The 20,342-nt window shown below is 42.1% G+C and overlaps 1 protein-coding gene across 2 annotated transcripts in view; it reads right to left on the minus strand.

Moving 5' to 3' along the window:
- DMRT1 (doublesex and mab-3 related transcription factor 1) overlaps positions 1-20,342 on the minus strand; it is a 57,360-nt gene that overhangs the window by 2,284 nt on the left and 34,734 nt on the right. Inside the window, exon 5 of one of the 2 annotated variants that reach the window (XM_065663011.1) lies at positions 10,995-11,216. The exons of the other annotated variant lie outside the window; for it this stretch is intronic. Coding sequence (XP_065519083.1) covers positions 11,125-11,216 — 92 coding nt within the window. The 3' untranslated portion in view covers positions 10,995-11,124. Of the gene's footprint in view, positions 1-10,994; positions 11,217-20,342 lie in introns of those variants that run through there. 2 annotated transcript variants of the gene reach the window in all.

Genomic DNA, 20,342 nt, shown 5'->3' on the forward strand with positions numbered 1-20,342 from the left:
CATCTCTCCTTCGATACACGTCAGGGACAAATAAAGATCTAACATCACCCTATCACAGCAGACTCTACTATTGTCTTAGAGCTGACAAACCTTTATTGCCCAAGATCTCCTAGAAATTGAACCAGATGCAAACATGTAGGTTAGGAAAAATGAGTGGAAGAACAGAGGAACATTTCTGCTCCTCTAGAAGGAAAGCTGGCCCACCTGATAAGAAGGGCTCACAGAACAAGCAATATTCATTGGGTGCCCTAGCCTGCACCACACTTGCACTATCTGAAGCACACACTACACATTATTCTGGTGAGCAACTTGGAGTGGTTCATGACTACTATGAAACAACTGAATAGATACTCTGCCAGAGAGGAAACCCCCTTCAGAAAATGCATCAATCAGCGCCTCTCCTGCACTGTAGACAAGCTTCTAATGGTCATTCAGGGCCTTAGCTTTCACCTGCCACCACCACATTGGTTGTATCTGGCTATATCTAGCACCAGGAATCGCCTCTTCATGAGGTATCTCATATTATGTTACACAAACAGTAGTGTGGCTTCCATGGGGCTGGCTGGTTCAAGGGCTCAGCCCTCTTGACTCTGAAACCTTGTTCTGCTCTGATTTAGCAAAGCCCAATGTGTTAAGATTTAGGACATGCTGTAAGGATTCAGGAATCTCTTGTGTTCCCACACTGTGGGGCAAAAGTATGAAGGAAGCGACTGAGGTTGAAAGAGGGTAAATTTTTCTTTACTCCTGAGTAGACAAATGGGCAAGAGGCTTATTTATTTTAAAGGATTTGTTAAGACTTTTAGTGTGCATGTGCCTGGAGTGATGGAAAGGCCCATTTTAAAATACTAAGATACATAAATCTCTGCGACAAACTTACAGAAAGTTTTTTTCCTAAATGGAAAGAATACAACAGAAAACCCACCCAACATGCTAGAGCACGTATGTTAAAATCCTACCACAGCAAAACTGCCACTTCATTTTCATGATCTATTTTTCTAGCAGCTAGCTATTAATTCAGTCTAAACCTGGGGAATGACACAAAGGGCAACTTTTTTGATAGACACCCACATCTGGTTTTTAGCACCTCAAGAGCTGGCTCCAAATCCTTCCGGACCAGTGGGCTCCACCAGTCTTCCAATACTTCTCATGGGGCATGTCCTGGGTTTACCAGGAGCCGTTTTGCTCCTTCTTAGTAACTGGTGCAAGCTCTGTGTTTTGACTTCCAGCCTGGGCAGAGAGCTGATAACACCGATTGTTTTTAATTGTTGTTAAGTAATGTTTATTCTGGCCAAGGACTCTGTGAGTCTCATGCTCTGCTGGGGATGAGGGAGGCCGGGAGGAAGCAGAGACAGGACACCTGACCCAAACTAGCCAAAGCGGTATTCCATACCACAGCACGTCATGCCCAGGGAGGTAACTGGGAGTTACCCGGAAGGGCTGGGGGGACTGCAGGGTTGGACGAGGTATTGGTCGGTGCTCGGCTGGTGGGAGTGGGGCGAGTTATTGAGTTATTGGTCAGCTGGTGCTGAGGTGTTGTATTCTTTCCTTTTGTCATTTCCTTTATCATTATTATTATTGGTGGTAGCAGCAGTGATTTGTGTCATACCTTAGTTACTAAACTGTTCTTATCTCAACCCGTGGGAGTTGCATTCTTTTCGATTCTCCTCTCCGTCCCTCCAGGAGCAGGGGAAGGGCAAGAAGGGAGTGAGTGGACAAGCTGTGTGGATGAGTTTAAACCATGACAGGGCATCAGACATCCTGACTGACCTTCAAATGGGAAGTGTCATTACATGGAAACAGTTCCAGCCACCAACTGACAGGCCTCACAAACCACCTCAAGGGCTCAAGGTCTCTTACCTAACAACATGGGTTGTTTTTCTACTGACTTCCAAATTAATCACAGCTTTAATACTTAGGCAATTTGGGATATATATGCTGGTATCTGAATGTGCAAAAGGGTATATAGTGACAGCCACATAGATTTTAAAAACGATCTGGCACTACTGACATACTGCCTTTAGCAAATGAGTGCTACTTCTGTAGCTAAACCAGCACTGCTTACTTGGATAGACTTTCAAGACAGTCATTGAAGTCAAGGAGCAGTGAGCAGGTGCAACGCTGATAATAAGAGCAAGATATTCAGACTGGGACTTGTAGCTATAAAAAGGCAGCAAAAAGGAAATGAGCAATTCTGTTCCAGTGTTTTAATCACACAGCAATAAAATGTAGAAGTTCCAAGTTCAAAGAAACAAAAACCATGTTCTTTTTGATTTAAATGCATGAGTTTCATCTGCTTGAAGCTTGTGGCTGATCCTCCCACTGTTGTTACACAACCCTTACCTGTGTAAATAACAGTACCAGAATTGGGTCTGTGACAGTTTTTAAAGACCATTCCTTGATCTAATTACCTTTTACCCTCACGAAAGCACCTGAATACTTTTGAGCTGTATGAATCTGAAAAATTTTCAGCTAGTATCACACAGGAAAAGGAACGAGAAGGGATTCTAACCATAAATACAAAACCTCACGTCTTCTGACACTGGAAACCACATTGACTTTTAACGTGAGTGATCCCTGGAATTCAATGGTCTGAAAAGAATAATACACTTTCAGTGATGTGAGAAAGCAGAACAATATTCATGCTTGAAAAGTAAATATTTTCCCAAGTTTACATTTAAGAAACTATTAAGTTCTCAATAAGAAGCAATTTTTAAAGATTTAAAGTTGAAAGGTACAATCAATTTTTTAAAACTCTTTCACCTTCTTTTCCAGGGAAAAAGAAAATAAGTAAGTACGCCAGTCACACATGCTGTTATGGCCCATTCACTTCTTCCCAGTGTGCACACATACCCGTGCGAGCATAGCCATGCATGCAGGATGGAGGGAAGCAGAACCAGACTGCCACTGGCAGCTCGAGGGCACCAAAGCATCCCTAAAGTGTGCCTAGGTTTTTGGTGTGAGGGTGAACAGGAACTGCTCTTCATGTCACCTTCTCCCCTGTTGCCAAAGCATTTTCCTTTGGCAAATGCCACTGGAAATGGATGGTGGCTAAGCAAGCAGTTAACCTGCACTCCAGGCTCCACAGATGCCATATGAAGTGTCTTAAAAAACAAAAAGGCCTGGGAAACTGGTGACAGTCAAACCAAGAAGCAAGCCGTGGTACCTGTGTGAGTAGTAGAATGAGAGAATGGTGTCGGTGCTCTCCCTACGTTACCATCTCAAGGACTGCTACCTGTCTTCTTGGTGCCCCTACTGGACACAGTGGGGTGATCAGCAATACTCTGAAGACAGGGTGGCTCAGTGGCGTGGGAATACTACGAGTCAAATTCAGTTTGAAAATGTTGTCCAGTTTCCACCCACATTAATGGTACCCTGTTACCTCACTGACTCTACCACCCACGACCAGCAAACTGCCTGCCAAACTAGAGCAACTACTGTAACATATGTGGCAACTGCCTGATGAAGCATTAGGTCAAAAAACCCCAAATCAAATACAACAAACAAACAAGCAAACCACTCCTGCTGCAAAACCAGGCACTAAGAACCAGAGAACCATCAGAATCAGCTCAGTTGCTGGCTAAACACCTGAGAAGAAGACACACAAAAAGAGAGCGCGAGAGAAACCCACAATTTTCCTGTTGTGGAGAAAGCATCAGAGTGGCAACAGGAGTGTCAGACTCTGTCCTGACTTTGCTGTAGATTGTGGCAAGATAGACAAGATGAAATCTTGATGCAAACACATGCAGAAAGGTCAAGATTATCTTAAGCAATCTCCATTCAGCTGTCTCTCACATTTGGAAGTGCTTAACCCTATGTTCCCAGATGTTCAACCTTGAGCACAGAGTTACTTAACAAAAGCTCAAAAAGAAAATCTATCTCCACTGAGTCTCTAGTGCAATCCATTCCTGTGTGAACGCACTATTAGAAAAGATGGAGGACTAATGACTTTAACTAGGGCAAAGAAACAAGCGTTAGTGGCAGGCTGTTTGTTCTTCGTAAACTAGTTATGCAAGGCGATCAGTCTCATACTCTGATATCCTGCTCTGTGCAGATCTAAGACACCAGCAGTCAGGAGCCTATGGCTTGATAGGTTTCTGCAAGAAGGTCACAGAGAAGCTGCAAAACTGTAAGGAAATGAAGAGACAAACTTTCATCAGCTGTGTTTTCAGTATTCCCTTTGAAGACAAAGATTTGTGCTTTGTAAAGCTGCAGAAGCTCATGTTTCTGAAGGATGTTCACATTCGATTAATCACATATATCTTTTAGTTCCTTTGCTTCTACTCTGTGGGAATGAACCTAAAAAAAAAAAAAATAAACCCATTTCTCACTCCTTCCTATTGCTCAAGATGTATGTTGGGACGAAATGGTTCCTACTCACTGAGAATTCCTGCCGACATCTGCAAGTGCATCAATGTGCTAAAAACGTTCTGTATTGACTGTCTTTCTCCTATTCTTCAGGCCCTATCACAGACCTGGACCAGGTGATGGCTCCCACGGGAACGAATTCTGTAGCCAAGGATTTCTGCTTGCTGCAGTTGGCCACCACAGCATAGCACAGGTGCAAGCTTCTTTGAAGCAGTGTTATGCCCAGCAGAGAGTAAGATGAGGCATTAGTCTAAGAGAAGGCTGATGCCAAATACTTATAAGGGGCTAATGAAAACTCTGTTACGGATCTGCCTTAAAACTGAACTCCATGTATTATGTACACCAGCTGAGATGTCTTTGTGATGTTTGCTTTGATTGCTATGTTGTGAACTGTTCTGTGCTGACTGCAATGTGGAGCAACTTAGGAGAAAACAGGAGTAGCGCTCCTTTTCTGCCTTGCATGTTATTAATACAAGGACAACCAAACCATATGAATGATTGGTTCATTGGAATGAATGTTCTAGAAACATACATTCAAAGGTACCTTCCCACTGAAAGCAGTCTGAATAGCAACAAGCTTCTTTTCGATGCAAAAATAAAAACAAGCCTAGTAACTGAAAATATGCCCCATCTGTGTCTCCTAACATAGATATACTATTTCATAGCTGAGTCCCTTCCCCCTTCTCAAATGCCTACCCTTCTCAATAACATTTAAAGCAATTAGGATTAACTTGGATGCCCACAGTAGGGCACATTCATTGTACATTTCCAAACAGCATTAATTCTTGGCATTAAGAGCTTGGGATAAAAGGTAAAGATGTGAATGGAGATCTTTATTCAGTGTGCTTTACCACAGATGATCTCATTCTTTTCCAGTTCATGCTTGCACTTTTAGCAACTAAGAAAGCAGGACTGTAACTGATGTAATTAGAAACCAGAAGCTTAAGAAAAAATCCTCCTGCTGACTCCCTCACCTCTGGCTTTAAATTCTCTTACAATAATATGTGAAACAATCAAACAAGGCTTTCCACTTCTCACCCACGACCAGTGAGACAGGGAGGATATAAAGATGACATTTGGGAAGCAAAGGCTTTTTTTCTGAGACTCCAAAACCTACCCTGAAACTATACCAATTCATTACAAGGGATCACCCTACATGTTTGCAGACACAATCCAGAGCACAACAGTACTTACTGGTGGACCAACGCTCTCTGGTATCATCAGTGTTACATTATGTGGCTAACTTGATTGATGTCTCTAAGCCACTGCTGCAGGACAGGAAAGGCAGAGGGTGAACCATCTCAGAGAAAGAGGATCAGGTGTGTTGAGATGAGCACCCTTGTTTTGAATGATCAAAAGGCAACATGTGGAATAGAGGTGGTAAAAACTTGGTTTTGGGTGGGCACAAGTGCATGGTTACCCACCTCTTGTGCATGGTATTTATCAGAAATGCTCACTCTGCTCAAGCTCAACAAGGTATAAATCAGCAGAAAGTTTCCCAGTTTATATTCCACCATCAGAACCCTGATGGCCAGTCCTCCCAAAAAGATGTGAATGGTTTCACACAGATGTTTTCTGTTTTCAAAGGCATGAAGTGACATGTTCTCCTGGAATGGGACAGCTCAGTATAAAGCAGACACTTCCCACTGCTGGGCAAAAAGGAAAATATGCACTTCTGTTGAGGATTTTTTGGGTCATCTCTAAATGTAAACATTCTGTACAATTACACAAGAAGCCTGATAACTTCAGTACCACAAAAGAGCTGAGCTGAGGTCATAGATTTGAGGTATTTTTAACCTGGCATTAATACTATGAAGAAAAGGCATCCTGATGAAATACTACAGGCATCTCCTTTTTCCCTCCCTACTGTTCTCCAGTCACTTACTTAAAGCTGCATTGTCCTATGCACACATTTGCACAGCAACAAAGTGAATTATACTGGAGAACCAATTTTGCTTCTGAACATGCAGTCCCTTTGGTTTTGTACTGCCAGTACTGGAAAGATGCACGTCTCTCCTTCGGGCTGTGACTCTGTGTTATGACTACCAGCAGACCTACTTTTAAATATCCTTACTTCCCACAGACATTCACAGCCCACTATGGCAAGGAAAACCCCACGGTTTGCATGGCTGTGCTCTTAACCAGAGTCCAACAAAGAGACAATGTTGGGGGGGAGGGGGAATAAGAAGGAAAACAAAATCCCAACAAACCATTTTAAGATTAGAGAGCAGATATGGAAGCATATGAGGAAGCATCGATTTCCAAAAAAGGCATATAAAAAAGTGGCTGTGAGGGACAGGGGTATTTGAGAGATCTGCCCCTAGCTGAGGAGCAGCAAGAAATCTCAGAGGAATGAAGCGATCTGCTTTATCACATAGCAAGGCTGTGACAAAGCTCGGACCTTTCATCTCTTTATTCCTGGAGGTCATATACTACTGCTCTGTTCTACACACAACACTGGAGACTGATTCTCCTTTGAAAAAAAGGATGCCCTTGGTGTGTTGCACTCAGAAGACTGGCAGCTATGAGAAGAAATGGACTTCAAATCCACTTTTTGGACTATTTGTCTTATTCCTCTAGTAATTAAAAACTGTTCTAACAAGACTGAAACACGCATGTATCAGTAATTTCTCACGATAAAAATATAATCTTGCCACCTACCAGTGTGCATGCCCAAACATCTATTCTGGGCATTTTATCTTGCCAGGACTGGTTTTGCAAAAACTGCCGTCTGATGGGCCAGGAGGCTTGAGACTCCCTAGGCTATCCCATTGCTGGGCACAGCAGCAAGGCAGGGATCTCCAAAAACAAACCATTCAACACATCCTGGTCAGGAGGCCATGCAGCCATGTGAGTACACAACAACCTCTGGTGGTAAAGCAAAATCAGCAACAATCTGCCTACAACACCAGTCTACAGGCAGGACTCACAGAATAGTTTGGGTTGGAAGGGAACTTCAAAGGTGTGGGGGCTACTCCCTGTTTTGAGGGAAGACCTCAGAGGCTGCATATAAGTCCACTGCAACACAGGAGATAGCTACAGAATCCTGACTCCTCATATGCTTCTGGGCATTCACTACAACATAGTTGCCTTTGTTTTACTTGGTATATGTATTTGAAACCTGTCTGAATGAGAAGTTCTTCATGAATACCTACCTCTGGAAGCATCAGCTGTCCTACCTAGAAAATTCATTGCCATTTGCAGTAGCTGTGGCAAAAAAAAATGTGTTTTGAAAAACAACGGTAATTTTAAAGGAGAAAGTGCACACAAGGCTCAAGATAATGTTATCAAGCAGCAGAATATGTGGAGAGTCAAAAAAAAAGGCTCTAGGTTTCTCCCTTGTGTAGCTGTACTAAAGGAAGGAAATAGGATCCTAACAGCTTTAATAATCACGTATAACTTTTTGGTGTTCAGCACAGAAATCCAAACATAACAGTATTTTGGCTGAATGTCTCTTTTGGGTCATTTGGCTGAATGTTCTTGGGTCAGAAAGACTGTTTATCTTCACCAGCGTATCACAGAAAAAAGAGGTATACCACAGTTTGTGTAACACCAGGACTAGCCATATAAATGCTAGTTTTGGTCTCCCCCCTTCACATTTTTTTTCACTTTTAATCTATAGAACAAGGATGAAAGCCATGCCCCCTGACATCAGTCCTAATGCTCAAAGAGTAACCAAACAGCTAATAATGATGGCCTCAGCTCTCTCAGGTTTAATGAGGGTTTTAAATTTAGAAAACACTGGCTCAGTGCAAAAGTGTCATACTATACAGCTTCAAATATTTTTTTGGACACAATTTGCAAGCTTTTAGAAATCAAGAAATTACTAAACAATCAGAGAAAATGCAAGTGATCTGTTACAGTAAATAAACAGATTTTTCACTTGCAAATAATAGATTTTTTTCTCTTCCCCCCCCCCCCCCCCCGTGTTCCTATAATGCAAGCTTCTCTGCTGGCAATGGACAAAACAAGAGCCTGCAACTCACATCACACTAGCAAAAGCAGCAGCAGGTTTGTCACCAACTTGATCATGAATGAGGCATCAACCACTGTGCCCAGAATTCAACAAGAGGGAAGAAGGAAGCGGCCTTACCATTTAAGCTTACAATTTAAGTGAATCTGCAATTCAAAAAGCCCGTTTAAGTGACTTAGTATTACCATGGCATTACCATTTTTAATATTAGCTCTAATTCGGAAGCAAGTCAAGCAGATTTGCAGTAAAATGGTTCAGCAAGTATTGAAGAAATATGCAGCACAAGATGGGTTTATGCATGAACAGAGTGAAAATGTTGCCACTTATTTTAAAGTGAGATTGATGCCCTCTGAAGTTTAGAAACCTCACTGCAATAAGTCACAATACTTGAGAAAATAGGGACAAAAACTGAACACAAAACATTTTTGAGGTAGTCAAATAAGTTAAATGAAGTTTCACACAACATTAGGCTTGAGACAGACCCGCTGCATTATATTTATATTTATTTCCACCAACACAAAACGAGTATTAAATGCAGACTGTGAAAGGCTGGTGCAGCAGAGGCTTGGTCCTGCTCCGAGGTGAAGGGCCAGTCTCTGGCTGACCATGTACCATCAGCCGGAGGGCAAGGGCTGTACCCAGTGATGCTGCCAGCAGCACTGCCCCAGGCTAAGGAGGTCCTGCTGACTTCCTAGGGCCATGGTGATGCAGACCTGCTGATATGGTCAACCCACCAGCATTCAGTGCTTTCTTCGGGATCCTGACATTAGCAGCCTTGCCAGGAAGGGCCAGACTCCTGAGATCCCAGTTAACCATCTACAAGCTGTGCATCAACAGGGCCTTAAACCTTCAGTTGTTTCAGTCTCCTACAAGGGTACTAGGTCACTTCAGTGCTCTAATGCCATCTTTCCTTACTAAGGTTACTAGAATCTGACCAATTTTCAACATGTGCTTCCCTTGCCCTTGCTCACCATGGTCTGCAGTCAGGAAGGCAAACCTTAAATCATGTTTTTCAAGTGGCAGAAAAGCTCTAAAATAAAAAAAAAGCAGAAAAGCAGAATTCTCTTACTGTCATCTGCTGCAGTGAAAATTTTAAGATAGGTTCCTCAGGTCTAGTGGGCCAATCCAGCTACTGGTGGCTGATTTGAAGGCTGCCTGCCTTCAAAAGGACCACTCTAATGCTATGCCTCAATTAATTTCAATAGGGCTGACTGCAACTCTTGTCAATACAAAACTGATTAAACACCATAAGGGCAAGAGAGAGAAGGGAAGCAAAAAGTGGAGCTCATCGTCTGCTGCATCACAGAGACCTAATGCAACCCACCACAGACAAGGGGTGATGAAGGAGGGGAGAGCAGGGGCTGCAAGGAACCTGCACTGTGCAGAATGACTGAGTATCTGTCAAGGCAGGCTTTTTCACTCACTTAGAGGACAGGGCAAGCAGTGTTCCTTCACACATGTAGCTGACAGACAGCAACTGAATGCAGCGAGAAAAGCAGACGAAGTGATCCAAGCTGGACAGTAGACAGTCAGAGGTACAGAGGTCAGCCCCATGGCTGAGGAGGGGCAATTACCTTCAAACTAGGGGCCAGGCCAACCCACATTCCTCTCTCCTTACTCCTTCTTAACTACTTAGCTTAGGCAGTTTCAACTTCATTTGGGTTAGTCCCTGCAAAAGCATCCGTGTAACAGAATACAGCAAGCCAGAGCTGGTTCACTCTGATGCAGACTCTCTTTGCGAAAACCTACATACACTATTTATGCTTTGGAAAAATTAGAGATGAAATCCACAAAATTAAAGTCCCTGGGAACACTTGTAACTCAGAAAAGAATTGGGGCAGAAAGTGTTGACACAGCTGGTAGAGACAGCTTTTTGAACTGTAAGTTCATATTTATCCAAGAAAGGGGACAGCAAAAACTGAGATGAGCAGAGTCCTGATTTAGAGTATTCAGGAAATTTTAAACTGTATTTAAGGGTACACGGCTAGCTCAAATCTGGCTCAGACTGAAATTTATTGAAATGTGTTTTATATAGCCAAAAGCCAACGCAAAAAGTTGCTAAAAAACCTACCATTGTTGTTTCAAGGTGGGAAAATAAAACACTCCCTGAAGTGTTTGCAACTGCTCTGAAACAGAACCTGAAAGGGAAAATGATTTAGAAACAAACAGGAGAGAGAGCTCATTGATTTTTCTTTTTCTTTCATGTCCAGAAAGGAAACAAAACCAGTGACAAACTGGACTAAAAATATTCTTTCACTTTCAGCAGTCTAAGACATGATTACTGCCATGCTTGGGGGTTAATAAACATGTTAGCCACAGGGCATCGGGTGTGATTCAGGCCTTATGCAAAGCCTTCTACCTGTGAAACTTAACCGATTTAACAGATACTGCAAGATAAACATAAAGCACAGAGTTTTAAAACTGATGGTGTAAAACTACAAAAAAGCAGGAAATAAACACAAAGATGTAAATGCCAGCATTAAAGAAGAAACAAAATCACAATTGTTTGCTTTATTTCAAAATGAACTACAGGGAGTCCTATGTGGTTAACTTGGCTCCCACTCTTAACGGACCACATACTAAAATGAATCCCAACAAATGAAGACTTTTAAGATAATCATATTTAAAAAATAAATGCTCCCCCTGCAATCCCTTTCAAAGGTTTTAAAGCGAGCTGTAACGTGCCCATCTGAGCACCGATGCTTCCTTCCTGCTCTTCTGACTTCTTGTACAACCTGCAGGTGCCAAGCTGGGTAGACCCTTCTGCAGCAGAGGTGGGGTACACTTCAGGGATCTAAGTGTTGGGGAGGTGTTGGCCCTTGCTCGTAGGAATCAGCAGGCAGCCTCCCTGGCAGAAACCACTGAGACACTTCAGGTCCTAAAAACCCAAGAGCAGTTAATGAAAATGGTGACACCTTCCTAATTACAGAGGGGAAAGCAGAATCCCTTTCCTATTCTGATTATGCACAACGAGCCTGAATATGCATTTGGATGTGAACTTACTTACATGTGTGGAAGCAAATACTTTTATAGCATGCATAACAAGTTCACTGGCTTTGCACCAGTGTAGCAAGATGAGTCTGGTATTTTTCCATTTTTTAAAGTGAAAAAAATACTTTGTCTAAATAGCTCTTTGTGTGTTCTCGGCACGGCAGACTAATAAAATGTCACAAGCAGAAAGCAGCTATAACACTTGCATGTCTGACCTACTTCAACAGGTTTGGAAGAAACGAAATATAATTTATTATAGCCTATTTAGTTCTGCAACAATTGCCCTTCAAAACCCAAAGCAGAACAGTGTAATTGAAGGTACATGCCTTCTGCAGGAACCTCAAACAGCCTCAGGCAAGAGCTAATACAGATGTAGTACAAGGCATTAAAAGAGTGCTGGATGCTGTAGCTAGCAATTATCCTGGTATTTAAACAAATCTATCGCTCATCAGGAAAGCGTTTAGTGCAGTAGTCAGAGCGAGACAGGCTGTCAGGGAGCACAGCCACTTAACTGTCCCCTCCAGCGATTACACTTTCTCAGCCTGAGAGTCATGTCAAATTAAACAACTACACATTGACTTTTCACTTCTATAAACATTAAGGTATGACTGACAACCCCTGGATGCTATAAGACTCATTATAATCAGCCAACATACTGCTAGCTTACTTGTGGTGTGAGGTTTTTTTCCCCTACTCCAAGCAATTTCCTCCTGGACAATTTTTACAGCGCTCTACAGATAAGTTTGCTGTGATCCCTTGCAGGGTCACTGTAACAAAATGCTACTCCCCTCACCCTTAGACCTTTGTAAGTATGTGAGAAAACAACATAAAATTAAACTACGTAACTTGGCATACTAGCTACATTTTTTTTTCCCTTAATCCAGGCCAGCACTTACCCATTTAACTCTGATTTGGAGATGTCTGGACAGCAACAATAGGATGCTAGCACTGCACTAAATAATAGTGTTAATGTGGCACCTTTCTGCGTTATTTTTCCCAATTCCTGCCCTAACACCTGACAGTCTCTTTCAATCTATGTATGGCAGACACTGCCAAGAGGAGTAAGTCACCTGCAAGAATAGGCAATTAAATGACAAGCTCTACAACAGTGTTCTGAGTATTCATTAAGGCCTCAAGCTTCCTAAGGCTATTATAACATCCCTATGTCAAGGCACCACTTGCTATATACATATATATATATATATATGTATGAAGACTGCAGCTTAGTAAAGTTACTAGGAACTGAACAGATACATAAAGCAGTCAAGGTTGTGAAGAAATACATCCCACTGATTTTATACGCAACATTCTGGCACCTGACACCACTGCATTATGAGTGATGGCTTTACTCTCCACCCCTCTAATTCAAGCCACAAGAGTAACATAAAAGATGTTCGAATTTTCCCCTCTCAAAATAAAAGGATAAAGTTGAAAAAAAAAAGATAAACCATAAATAATGCTTAACATTTCTACCCTCTCAACCTGCCATCATCCCCAAGAAACAGTGGATCCTTTAAGGCCTCTGGTATAGAAGCAAGAAAGATGAATACTGTATCATTAAGCTAATTATGAATACAAACAGTCTAGAATGCTACTGGTATGCCTGGAAGCCTCTGTATTTACACGATTAGTGGATCTGAAGCTTTACCTTTATACTGGCTGCAGCAGACTAAAAAGTAAACATTACAGTGTCAGATTTTTTTAGAAGAACAGAGTAAATCAACTAAATAAAATCAGTAACAGTAAGCACATTTATGGAAACTGTTATGAGCTACAAAACTATTATTTCTTTGCAGGATTAGCATTCAAAGCAAAAACAACTACCGGAGATGAAAACAGCTGAGGAGGACAAATGAAGTATAGCTATCTCTCCTCTCTGCTAGTATCAACTGCAGTCTTACTCCTTTTCCACTTCTGAACTGTATTTAATATGTGAGCAATGGTCTCAGAAATCTAAAAGCAAATGTAACAGTATTTCAAACATCCCACCTCTCCCTCTGTTTGAAAAGCCAGGCAACGATAAAACCAACAGACTCCAGCCCAGAGCATGCCAGCTTTGTTTCAAAGACAGAGGACAAAGCAATCACAGCACTAGACAGTGACATGTAACTTCATTTCCAGGTTTTGCAGTACAGCACTGAAATAACATTACAGGAAACACGTAAAAACTTTGCTGGTCTATCCTGGATCTTTTCTTTCATTTCTTTTTAACCACTTAACTGCCACTGAAATATGTAACATTCACTAAAGCAAGTTACTGTCCTTCTCTGTAGGTCCATCAACACAGTGCTTTCCACTTAATGTGGCTACTGCTGTTTAACTCCAGGGATATTTCTTAGACTACCAATTAGACAGGACAGCAGGTTTTTCTCCCAAAGAGTCAGCCTCAATTTACTCATGGACAAAATGCTGTAGTTATATTCTGCACCAACTTCCTACTTACGTAACTGGACAAAGGCACCTACTATATTTTCTTATTCTCAATGACCCCTTGTCCATGCTGCAGTTGGAGAGACCAAAACAAGCAGAGAAAAACATCAGCACACAGCCAGATAAACCAGCAGCTTCTCTGTTTTAGGGTTATGGGTAAATTTCCCCCAAATCTGCAGCTCAAAGTTTCATGTTTCAAGCTCTGGGAGACATTCACAGGAAAAGAAAAAAACCCAACAAAATCCCACCCAACCCAAACCCCAGCAATGGGCCTTAGCTCTGTTTCAGTGTTTACCAGCAGGCTGTATCAGCTCTGCATCTCAGAAGTGACCTCCTCCAGCTGAGCTGCTTCCACAGCACCCTGCCTCAACAGAGCTTGCCTGCCCACAGGGCGCACTCACATGCACCTCACTTCTCGCAATGCCAGCAAACTGGCTGTATGTAACACTCGCCTCACAGGTCCTCTGCCTTTGCTACTGAGAAATCCAGTGGTAGGATCTGCTATGACAACCCTACAAAAAAAACCCCAAACAAACCCCAAAACAATTAATGTAAACCAAAAACTGCTTAGGAAAATTCTCATTTTGTATTGCTAGCGTGGAATCGTAAAACTATGATATCCAAAGAACTGCATTTTCAAGAGTATGTTTTGAAAATAAAAGGCTACTTTGCTGAAAAGCTGATGTTAAAATGCAGCTCTTCAACGAAATGTTGAAATACTTTTTAAGAAACAGCACAAAAATAAGAGTCCCACCAGAGAAATCTGTATTTGAACATATGCAGTTATTTGTATACAGAATGTCCACATAGCATGTGTGTATCCATATATCCATGTATATGTATCTCTGTATCGATATAGGCACCCCCACACAAGTACAGGTATGTGTAGATTATATATATTATATATATAAAGCTAACTTTCAGTCCTCAGAAAACAAAAGCTATCCCCATATAACAGCCAAATTCCTACATAACTCAATTTCGACATCTCATCTGGTGTGAACTGCACTCATTCCTAGTGTAAACCCCAGCGCGCTCTGCAATGATATACTGTAATGTCACATCGCAATCTGGATTTACTATAAAGGGCTGCTGACGAGTTTCAGAGCAGTAAACATTGCTGCGAGGTGTATTTCACACTGAGCTGGTTTTTATGAAGAACACTTCACCGCCCAGCCACGGCACCCAGATGATGAATGGTGAAAGATGCATGACAAGCTTCATCATTGTTTGTAAATCTTAACTGTTCCTGCTCACTAACTCTGCAGGCAATTTTCAAAGACAGCGGCCAAGAGAAGGACAGCACAGCTTTCCTGAAGGTTATTCAACTTGTACTTGGCCTAAGCTATGTCTGTGAGGAGCACTGGAAATAAACTCATTGGTTACACTGAAGCATAGAATTAAAAACATTTGATGGGCAGGTACGCTAATGGTTGATAAATTAAGAAAGCCCATTGAGTAGTCTTGGTATCCGTCCCCTACCCTGCCCTGCAGGGTTACATACATCACGTGCAGGCAACGTATGCTAGTATTATTTACACATGCAATATAAATATGTGTATTTATAAAATGGGGAGAATGAGTGATGAGCTGTCGGCTCACCCACCATGATTCCCCTGTATCTTGTGCAGTTACACATAGCTCTTGACTGTCCCCCAGCTCCTTTACTCCCAGTCTGTGGGAAAGCTACTTCTCTTCTGTGGAATTTTACCCTTGTAACAGGATATAATGCACAGAGAAAGGAGACTACCCATGGCATGCAAGCATGGCAGTGCGGAGAGATGTTACCCTTCTCTTTATTCCCTGCTATCATCCTGGTGTGGGAGCAGTGCCACAGACTGTAATAACCTCTTGCAAAGTGTCACAGTTCAGCTCATTGCCTCCTTGCTAGAGGTACAGAGCCTTAGTAATTTTCACTTTTTCTTTTCCCTTTTCTTTAGACATCAGCAGCAAATGCTTCTTTTCCTAGTTTCTCAGAATCTGCAGAAGGTTGCTTTGGAAGCAGAAGCAGCTGCAGAAGAATTAACCCAATTGGAGACCCTCATCTGAGCTGCAAAGCTGGCATTAACTTTGAGGTGCTCTACAGAGACCCTCACACACATAACAGATGACAGCTGAACAGAGTGAGTTCTCCTCTTAACAAGTCAAGTTATGAGCATGAACATCATCTGCACATCATTAAAGCAAAGCGAAGAGGCAAGCAGTATCACTATTTGTTACAGTTACAAAATCACGCCTTTGTAAGCACACTGTTATCCCTACCACCCTGACAAGAAGTCTTCATTTGTTTTAGCACTTTATGGTAAAGTCAGTTTTAATACTGATTATTGCTAACAATTTCTGTTTCCAGTGAGAAAAACTCTGTGTCCAGAGGTAGCAAAATCCAGAGCGTCAAAGACACACTGGGCATAACAGGAAGCAGTTCAACGGATGGTGTGGATTTTTGCAGTGAAGTATCCAACATCTTTTAAGGTGTGAGGAAAAATCCCCCACCTGCTCAATCAGCTATAGTAACATCCTCAATCCCATGCAAACTGGTAGCGGTACAGTGGGTAAAAAACCCTGGTCTCTAACATGTGGCTCTGAAATGCTAAGTGTGCAAGGCAGACTGTTCCACATTAGAGAACATAAAGGAGAAGATGGAAGGTGTCTGGGGAAAGCAAACAGAGCCATTACTTACCCCACAGCACTGCACCCTGACAGTCTTGCAGAGAGATGCTGACGCCTGGTATGGGACCCAGCCTGGTATGGGACATGCACTCTGCAGTGTGCTGTCAAGGTGGCATCACTTGCCCCAGTGCCTGCTCCCTGATGCACTGTTGTCACCCTAACCCTTTCTTTGACTGCTTCGTAACAGTCCAGGCTGACCCCCTTCTGGGTGGATGCGGTTTTGCTGGTGTGGGTGTAAGGGGTCCCACTGCATCTCCTGAGGGTTCAGGCTGTCCCACTCTCTCTTGCCAGGGCACTGACAAATGAAAGCATTCACGCATAGTTTCATGACAGCTTAGCAGTCCTCCTGGAACATGCTAAGACCTCAGTCCAGAAATATCTGGACATCAACAATACAGCTTGTCCAGCTGCTCCTGCGGCAGGACCAGCAGCTTCCGCTGCAACAAATGGCAAGGGCTCATCAGCCACCCTGGCATGAATGAGGAAAACTTACGAATGAAACCTGTTATTCCGCAACTGTTCAATGCAAAGTTGCTTTGCTGCACATGTTTTAGTACTGTATGCTTTTGAGTGAGCATAACATGAAGGTTACATTTAGAGAAGGAAACACTAACATAGGCCTTTTAATCAGGAAGAAACTGCAACAGAATGGGATGTAAGCAAATACTTACACTAATTTCTTTTCAGAAACTCCCTGCAGACTGTATAAATTTATTTTAGTTTCGGTCAAATCTTCACCAATACAACCTCAATTACAACACAGACCAATGAAGTACAGGAAGGCTTCAATATACAGAAAAATGAGTTATCAGAGCTTACAATGAGTATGCTTTCCATTCTCAAATGTATTTTGATAGCTATGGTTACATGATGAAATATGTAACATGAAATGATGAAGTATTAATAAGAATGTCACAAATCAGGCTTATCAACTTGCTTGTTTAAAAGATAAAAAGTCCCCGAGCCCAACGACTACCTAGTAAGGTAAGCCCAAAATTAAACTTCTTCTAGAAAATGCAAATGATATGCTAAAAGGGCACCTGCCTCAAGATACCTGTAAAATGTTGCAATGCACAGGCTCAACAAGCACTGTAAACCACGGCTTGCAGAACTGCAGTATAAAATCTACTTGCCATCCTTGCAACGAGTGCCTAAGGGAAGCCACATACGGCACAGCCATTGGGACTTTAAGTGTATAAGGGATAATGTGAATACACCAAAAACCAGGAAAAGGTTGTGCAAAGTCCAAGTGACCCCCTTGAACTGACTGTAAAAAACCTGCAGATTTAGATTACCCCTTCCTTTTTTTTGTCTTACTTCAAAATTTACTTCTAGAAGTTTGGTGTAAGGTGGACAGTTGGTGGAAAATATAGTCTCAAGTTTTCATCAAACACTGCTTCTTCCTTCACCACTAAGGACAGCATACTCTTAAATACAGGTCAGTTTTTAAACAAAAGATGCACAGACATAAACACAAAACACACAGACTAAATATTGCTTCACTGTATCAGTTCTGGGAGCAAAATATTGTCCTCCCCACATACTCTGTGGCTGAAACCCCTCCAAATTCAAGATATACGCCTGCTGATGCTCTACTGAAGAAGTGTGCAAAAAGGAGTAGAAGTGCTACCTCTCACACTTCAACACCACTTGGACATCTTGGGACAGAAACAGATACTCTATAGCTTACACAGACTGTTTCTAGCCCTCTACTGGAGGAGAATTTGGGCTGTTTTCTATTATTCTGTCCCAATTCACAGTTACTTTTTCAGCATAGTTCTGTCAGTGCATCTTCTCAGCTGGCTGCAAATAAAGAGCAGATAGGTACAAGGCTTTTTCCTGCTCTACCAGGTAATTTCTTAGCCATACCAAACCAGGCTGCTCTGATGGAAGTGTCATCTGTGTAACTTGAATGTTTGCAGAAAACAGCTCCGGTTCAAGGACATGGTCTCAAAAACTTGTTGCAAACCAGGGCTCCTTGACCTCTCCGGTCCTACAACTAGGTGCCATCTGTGGCTCTGAAGGATCTCGTGTGGCATTTCAAGGATACAGGCTCATGCGAAAACACTCTATGTAGGAAACCTCAGAAAGGGGTGTAACTATGGTGCGTGGTAACCTGGTCTGAAAGAAACATCAACCTCTCCTGTATGTTCCTGGCACACATGGCATTCCTTGCATTCCAGTGATGCTTTTGCCAAAATGAAATTTTGTCTTAAGCAGAGAGACAGGAGGCTGAGTCTTTAAATGCCGACCCTGGAAAAGTCTGTGCCACCTTGACTTCCACAGCTGCAAAGCTGGGGACATCTGTTACTCACCTTCTAGAAAGCACAGTGAAAAAGTGTTTTGGAAGTGTTAGAAGCTGTTCTGCTGACAAAAATCCTGTTACCAGGAATGTTCTCCTTCATAAGATGATTTACACAAAACTGCTGATTTTTTCCGTATCAAAATGAACGCTTTTTATGAGTTTTTCTTATTTGTGTTGGGAAGAGCTTCAGGCTCCAGCTTTATGTTGAAGCTGCAAATACAGCATGGCTACAGTGCTTCATTACTTGTGTTTTCAACCATCCTCACACTTAAGAAAACAAAAATTCAAATCCATTCAGTAGCTACAGCAACATGTTCAATGCAAGCCATCTCCTTCACCACTGACAAAGACACACAGAATCATTACCTCAACATTTCACATAATAATGACAAAGCGGAACTTTTATTCCATGCCAACTTTAAGTCAAGGTAACTACTTTAAAATTAAAGGTGTCTGCAAATAGAGGGATGTTTCTCCTTTGCATCCTTCTATCTGAATGTTAAATTTTGTGCCACTGTTCCAAACCTGGAAAACACTCCCATACACATAAGTGAATGCTCAACTTTTACTCAGTGAAATCAGTGGACCAGGAATGAGTGATCAGCTCTCTAAAGCTAAGGTCTTGTGCAGTTATTTCACAAACAGGATGCAGGATGGGCTGACCCAAAATCAGTGGAAGGTGCTATTCAATTCAGGGCTGTGAGCAAACCCTGAAAAGGCCCCTTAAAAAAACTAAGCAAAATAAACCCCACAAAAAAACAAAACCAACCAAACAACACCCGCCCAAAAAAAACCTGAACAAAACCCCCCCCCAAAAAAACCCCAAACAAAACCAAAAAAAGCCAAAAACAAAACACCCCCCACCCAAAAAAAAAAAAAAAAAAAAAAAGCTCTGTGCCACAGCAATCAAAGAGCTCTTGGCTTCTTGGCTTTTGGAGATTAAATATTCTGCTGTGACCCCATTCTAATCCCTCCAGTTTTTGCACAAGGATCTCTCACCTTGGCTTCTTCCAAAACAAAGGTATGTTTTAAAGCATGTTTTTCATGCACACAGATTGACAACAACGTCATCTCACTGGCTTTGCAGAAAAAAGGAGAGGAAAAACCTTTTCCAAGTAGGGTACAAAATCCCTCTCCTACCTAGAAATTACTATATAAAAATTACAATCTGGTGAATTAAGAGAGCCCTCTGAAAACATTCTTCTGCCATTTGTCATTGGTTTATCTTCTTTTTCTCCTCATTTCTTTCCAGTTTCAGCTGGAAGAGCAGCAGCTGTGCATAATTGGAAGCAAAACCACTTTACTTAGAACCACTTCATATTCCAAGGAGGTTGAATGATGGTGTTTTGCCATTCAGAAAACTTAGCCCATCACTATATGCAACACACTGTGACACGGTATGACCTCATGTACAAATGTCAGAAATTTCATGAGAACTTTGCTTCATTCTTAAAAACTAAGAGAGCGTTGTTGTGGTTTAAACCCAACCACAAACCTCGTCCACTCACTCCCCTCCTTCTCGTTCACTCACTCCCCCTGCTCCTGGAGGGACGGAGAGGAGAATCGAAAAGAACACAACTCCCACGGGTTGAGATAAGAACAGTTTAG

Source organism: Lathamus discolor, chromosome Z, assembly GCF_037157495.1.
Source record: "Lathamus discolor isolate bLatDis1 chromosome Z, bLatDis1.hap1, whole genome shotgun sequence".
Lineage (NCBI taxonomy): Eukaryota > Metazoa > Chordata > Aves > Psittaciformes > Psittacidae > Lathamus > Lathamus discolor.